Genomic DNA, 5,146 nt, shown 5'->3' on the forward strand with positions numbered 1-5,146 from the left:
GTGATATCTGGACCCTACAGAGGTTGCACAGGTCGTCCAACTCCTCCAGGATGGCACATCAGTACGTGTCACTGCCAGAAGGTTTGCTGTGCCTCCCAGCACAGCCTCAGAGCATGGAGGAGATTCCAGGAGACAGGCAGTTACTCTAGGCAGTTACAGTGGCGCCGTAGAAGGGCCTTAACCCACGAGCAGGACCGATATCTGCTCCTTTGTGTACATGGAGTGGAAGCGCCGATGAGCCTTTTAGTTAACAGACAACCTGCAGCTCCAGTGTCAACAACTGCAGTTCCTCATTTTTCATAAAATATTTATTAATGAACTGTGGATCCATACATAAACTAGGTTCACACATGCTTGATATGATCTGTCAAGAGAAACAAAACAAAACATACGTTTATCATCCTGACCATATGGCAATCCAGCTTAGTTGCCTGTTACTAATGAAACAGTTGCCATGAAAATGAATTGGTGTTTACATTATTTCTAACATTCTACTCTGACACTACTTTAATTAACTGATTAATGACAATTTTTGGTTTAGAGCTATTGCTAAATGTATTCAACATACAATAAATTATTAAAGCAGTTACTGTTTATGCTGGGTTGCCTTTGCAGAGCAATAATCTCCTGAAATGCAGCTTTAACTCTTTAACACTGAATTGAAAAATAATAATAAATAACAATTGGTTTCTTCAGTCAAACTGTACAAAATGGAGGGGGGGCTAATGTAGCCATAACCCCCATGTTCAGTTCATGATTCTAATATTTCCAATCAGCTTAACCAGATCCATTTTTCTGGGCTTTGGTTTAGAATTTTAGAAAATACAATTAAAAGTAGTAGAAATAATTAGTTTGACATTTTCAAGCTTTGATTCAAAGTATTGTTCAGAAACTACCACAACTGCTTCCAGGTATGAATTATACACTGTATTGCCAAAAGTATTGAACTTGAATGATATTCATTTTTAATCCATAGGGTTTAATATGATGTCAGCCCACCTTTTGCATCTATAACAGCTTCAACTCTTCTGGGGAGACTTTCCACAAAGTTTAGGAGTGTTTACGGGAATTTTTGAGCATTCTTCCAGAAGCACATTTGTGAGGTCAGACACTGATGTTGGATGAGAAGGCCTGGCTCACAGTCTCTGCTCTAATTCATCCCAAAGGTGTTCTATCGAGCTGAGGTCAAGACTCTGTACAGCCAGTCAAGTTCTTCCACATCAAACTTACTCATCCATGTCTTTGTGGACCTGCTTTGTGCACTTGTGTGCAGTCATGTTGGAACAGGAAGGGGCCATCCCCAGACTGTGCTGTCTTCCCATTCGCTTCCACTTTGTTATAATACCACTAACAGCTGCCTGTGGAATATTTAGTAGCGAGGAAATTCCAGTCACTTCCATGGCCACAGGTGTATAAACCAAGCACCTGGGCATGCAGACTGTTTCTACAAACATTAGTGAAAGAATGGGTCGCTCTCAGGAGCTCAGTGAATTCCAGCGTGGTACCGTGATAGGATGCCACCTGTGCAACATGTAGTACCGCACTCATCTCACCATAATTTTATTTTCAGAATACTAGCCCTTTCATGCATGGATGACACTACAGTGTACAGCTGATTAAAAGTTGTTTATCTCTTCAAATGTATAAAATCTTGGGCACTGTTCCACATAGTCAACTGCAGGTGGTGCTATTTCACCCTTTCATACAAAAAAAAAAACATTGAAAATCCTCTGAGAGGGCTACAGGTGTCACTGATTCCAAGATGGCTGATGGAGACGAAAAGAGATCAGGCACCTTCGCTATCCCAGCGTCTACCTTCTATAAAAAGAATCCACTTAAGGTAAAAAAAATAAAATAAGACTAATGAGCATCTTAGGTAACATAATGTCCAAGAAATACCTCAATTTTGATTTTACATTTGGAGAAAATACTAATTTTCCATGTGTACACTGTAGTGACCATTATGCACTGGCCATGTCTACATGGCCATGTGCATGTGCTATTTCCACTGTGTTCTAGCTAGTCATCACTGAATGTTTGCACTTTCAATGCATATTTTATGCATTGAAAATGTTTTGTTTCTTTATATTTTATAGAGCTTCAAGAGACAGGAGTACATAGTTATAGAGGAGTTTCCTGAATCAAGTGAGGAAGAGTGTGGTGACAGTAGCAGTGATGAGGATTGGATTCCAGAACAGAAAGGTGCAAGCAGAGTAGCCAGATCCAGCAGTGACAGCGATGAGAGAGATGAGGCACAGGAGGAAGAATATGAGGGTCAGGGAGAAGAAAGTGAGGCACATGCGGCAGAAGATGAGAGTCAGGAGGAAGATGAGGCTGAGGAAGCTGAGAATTCACCACCGCCCAGAGCTCAGGGAAAGAAAGCAAAAGGAAAAGGTGTCAGAAATATATGGAAAGTTATGGATAATGAGTTTGGAGGAGATCTACCCACTTTCTTAGGAGAGAGCCAGATGAATGTAGAGGGAAGGGATCCAATAGACTTCTTCTCACATCTTTTCACACAGGAGATGATAGACAACATTGTCTTCAATACCAACCTGTATGCTTTCCAAAAAGTACATGAGAATCTGGGACTGACCTCTGAAGAGTTCAAAACATTCCTGGGAATGAACATGGTAATGTCCTACATAAGGTACCCAAGAGCAAGGATGTACTGGTCCTCAGAGCAAGGACTTCACCTTGATTTGGTTGCCAATGCCATGACAATCAACAGGTTTGAGAAGATCATGAGATATGTTCACTTTGTGGACAATTACTCCATTGACCCCGAGAATGCAGACAGGTTTGTGAAAATCAGATCATTCCTGAATGCTCTCCAGGGCACATTCAGTGCATCGCTTGATCCAGAGGAGTATCAGTCTGTGGACGAGATGATGATACCCTTCAAAGGATGTCTGTCCATAAAGCAATATGTCCCCAAAAAGCCGAAGCCCTGGGGAGTGAAGGTTTGGGTGAGAGCTGGGTCCTCTGGCTACATGTATAGCTTCGAACCATACCAGGGTCCCTCTGGAGGACGAGGAGAAATAAGCCAACTTGGAATGGCTGGAGATGTTGTGATGCGCCTCTGTGAGGACCTGCAGGACCGAAACCACAAGGTGTTTTTCGATAACTTCTTTTGTACCATTCCCCTCCTCCAGGCTTTGAAGCATCAAGGCATCTTCGGCACTGGCACGTGCCGGAAGAACAGGCTCCATGGAGCACAGGAAAAGCTAAAAACAGAAAAGCAGCTGAAGAAAGAGGGAAGAGGGTCTGTCTCGGTTGTGACGAGTACCCAAAACATAACTGTCACACGCTGGATGGACAGTTCAGTTATCCATATGGCCTCTTCCTGCAGTGGTGTGTCTCCAACTGATGAAGCAGAAAGATGGAGCAAGAAAGAGAAGAAGATGCTGAAGGTCCAAAGACCATTTGCTGTAAAGCTCTATAATCAGCACATGGGAGGAGTCGACCAGATGGATCAGATGGTGGCAGCGTATCCCCACAGACGACGAAACAAGAGGTGGTACATCAGAGTCTTCTTTCACTTGGTGGACATCGCAGTTGTGAATGCCTGGTTCCTGTACAGAATGTCTGGGAATGAAGCAAAAGACCTCCTGCACTTCAAGGCATCAACAGCTCGTGCTCTGATCAATGCAGGTTCTGTGACGATTCGCTCCCGAGGCAGACCCAGCGCCATTCCACCACCGTTGAAGCGAAGAGCTGTGGTCAAGGTTCCTCCTGAGGTCCGGTATGCAGCTGGAAACCATTGGCCCAAGCTCAACGTGACAAATGCCATGAGGTGCAGTGATGAGAGCTGTCGCCGGAGAACCAAGTACATCTGCTTGCAGTGTGTTGTGTTTGTGTGCCCTGATTGCTTCGCCAACTTTCATTTCAGGAGATAATTGAAAGAAGAGATGCCACTTTCCATCCTTTCATCCATTCATCAATCAATCCATCTCTTCTCCATACCCTGATTTATCCCCTCCACCAGTCCATTACTCCTGTTACTTTGGTTGAGAGTACGTTCAGTGACTGTTTACAGGGTGAGAGGATGTGACTACAGAATGAGAGTTCTGTAACCTCTTACTGGGTGAGAGTATGAGTTCAGTGACTATTTACATGGTCATAAGGGATGTGTGTGTGTGTGTGTGTGTGTGTGTGTTTCTAAAGTGATATGAATTGACAATAAAGTGATTTGAAATAAATTGAGTCGTTCGAGTGAATAGTATAAAGTATGTAGTGCACCCTTTGCCAGGCAGAATAAGGTATACTACAGGCAGGAAAGACTAGTAATGAATGTGGTGTGATTATACAGGTATACTGGGATATTATTTCAAGATTTGCACAGTATTTCAACAAATTACCCTATAATTCTTTAAGGAAAGCGCACAGAGTACACTGTAGTGTACAAAAATATATCTCCTTAGGGGATGGAGATAGAAAAAAAAAAATTTCTCAGTATGTTTTTGTACCCTTATGGAACCCTAAAATCACTGGATAAAAAAATCTGTAATCAAAATTTAATAATTCATGCATGAGAGGGCTAGACATATGTTATCTTGTATAAATTTCAGTGTAATATTACTCAATTAAAACCATGCCCAGTGCCAAGCTATTACTTGGTTATTACCTTAGTAGTTAAATATTAATTACATGATAATGCATGATTATTACCCTCTTTATTGCCACATTACTGCCACCCTACTACTATCATAATTATCAAACAGCTGTAATATAAAGTGATACTGATGCTGTTTTCAATAACAATAGTCAACCTCGTGGATTAGTAGCTGTACCTGGCTACCTTATGAACTTCAGTTTTTTGTGGATACGTTTGGCATTTTTCAGTATTTTTTTATTGACAGAACAATCCCAAATAAATGGTGTGCTAGTTTATGGGAGTCTAAATAAACCTCAGTGAAAGTACTCATGCAATGAAAGAGCATGTCACCCAGTGCAGCAGTGTAACTCACTGATGTTTCTTTTCAACAGACTGTAATAAGCTTTAACAGGCTATAGATGCATACCTTTAGCAGTGTTCTTTATTTGTTGTTGTTTGTTTGTTTGTTTTTTATTATTGGTTTGAATATACAGGTAGGATTTTAGAGAATGTCAAACTTCTGTTTGAACGAATGACCACAGCTGCCTT

The 5,146-nt window shown here is 41.6% G+C and overlaps 1 protein-coding gene across 1 annotated transcript; it reads left to right on the plus strand.

Annotated features, from left to right (window-relative positions):
- Nucleotides 1-1,762: 1,762 nt before the first annotated feature.
- On the plus strand, nt 1,763-3,899 carry LOC115790072 (piggyBac transposable element-derived protein 2-like). The gene is made up of 2 exons (XM_030743733.1): nt 1,763-1,840; nt 2,097-3,899. Exons 1-2 carry the CDS (start codon nt 1,763-1,765, stop codon nt 3,897-3,899), a joined length of 1,881 nt encoding a protein of 626 aa, XP_030599593.1.
- Nucleotides 3,900-5,146: the final 1,247 nt, after the last annotated feature.

The sequence above is a fragment of the Archocentrus centrarchus genome, chromosome 13, assembly GCF_007364275.1.
Source record: "Archocentrus centrarchus isolate MPI-CPG fArcCen1 chromosome 13, fArcCen1, whole genome shotgun sequence".
Classification (NCBI taxonomy): domain Eukaryota; kingdom Metazoa; phylum Chordata; class Actinopteri; order Cichliformes; family Cichlidae; genus Archocentrus; species Archocentrus centrarchus.

What these genes read in the sequence shown, in the direction of transcription:
- LOC115790072 (XM_030743733.1), top strand. Translation starts at nt 1,763, where the DNA reads ATGGCTGATGGAGACGAAAAGAGATCAGGCACCTTCGCTATCCCAGCG. An exon ending in ATAAAAAGAATCCACTTAAG is followed by an intron (nt 1,841 to 2,096) that starts GTAAAAAAAATA and finishes TATATTTTATAG; the next exon opens with AGCTTCAAGAGACAGGAGTA.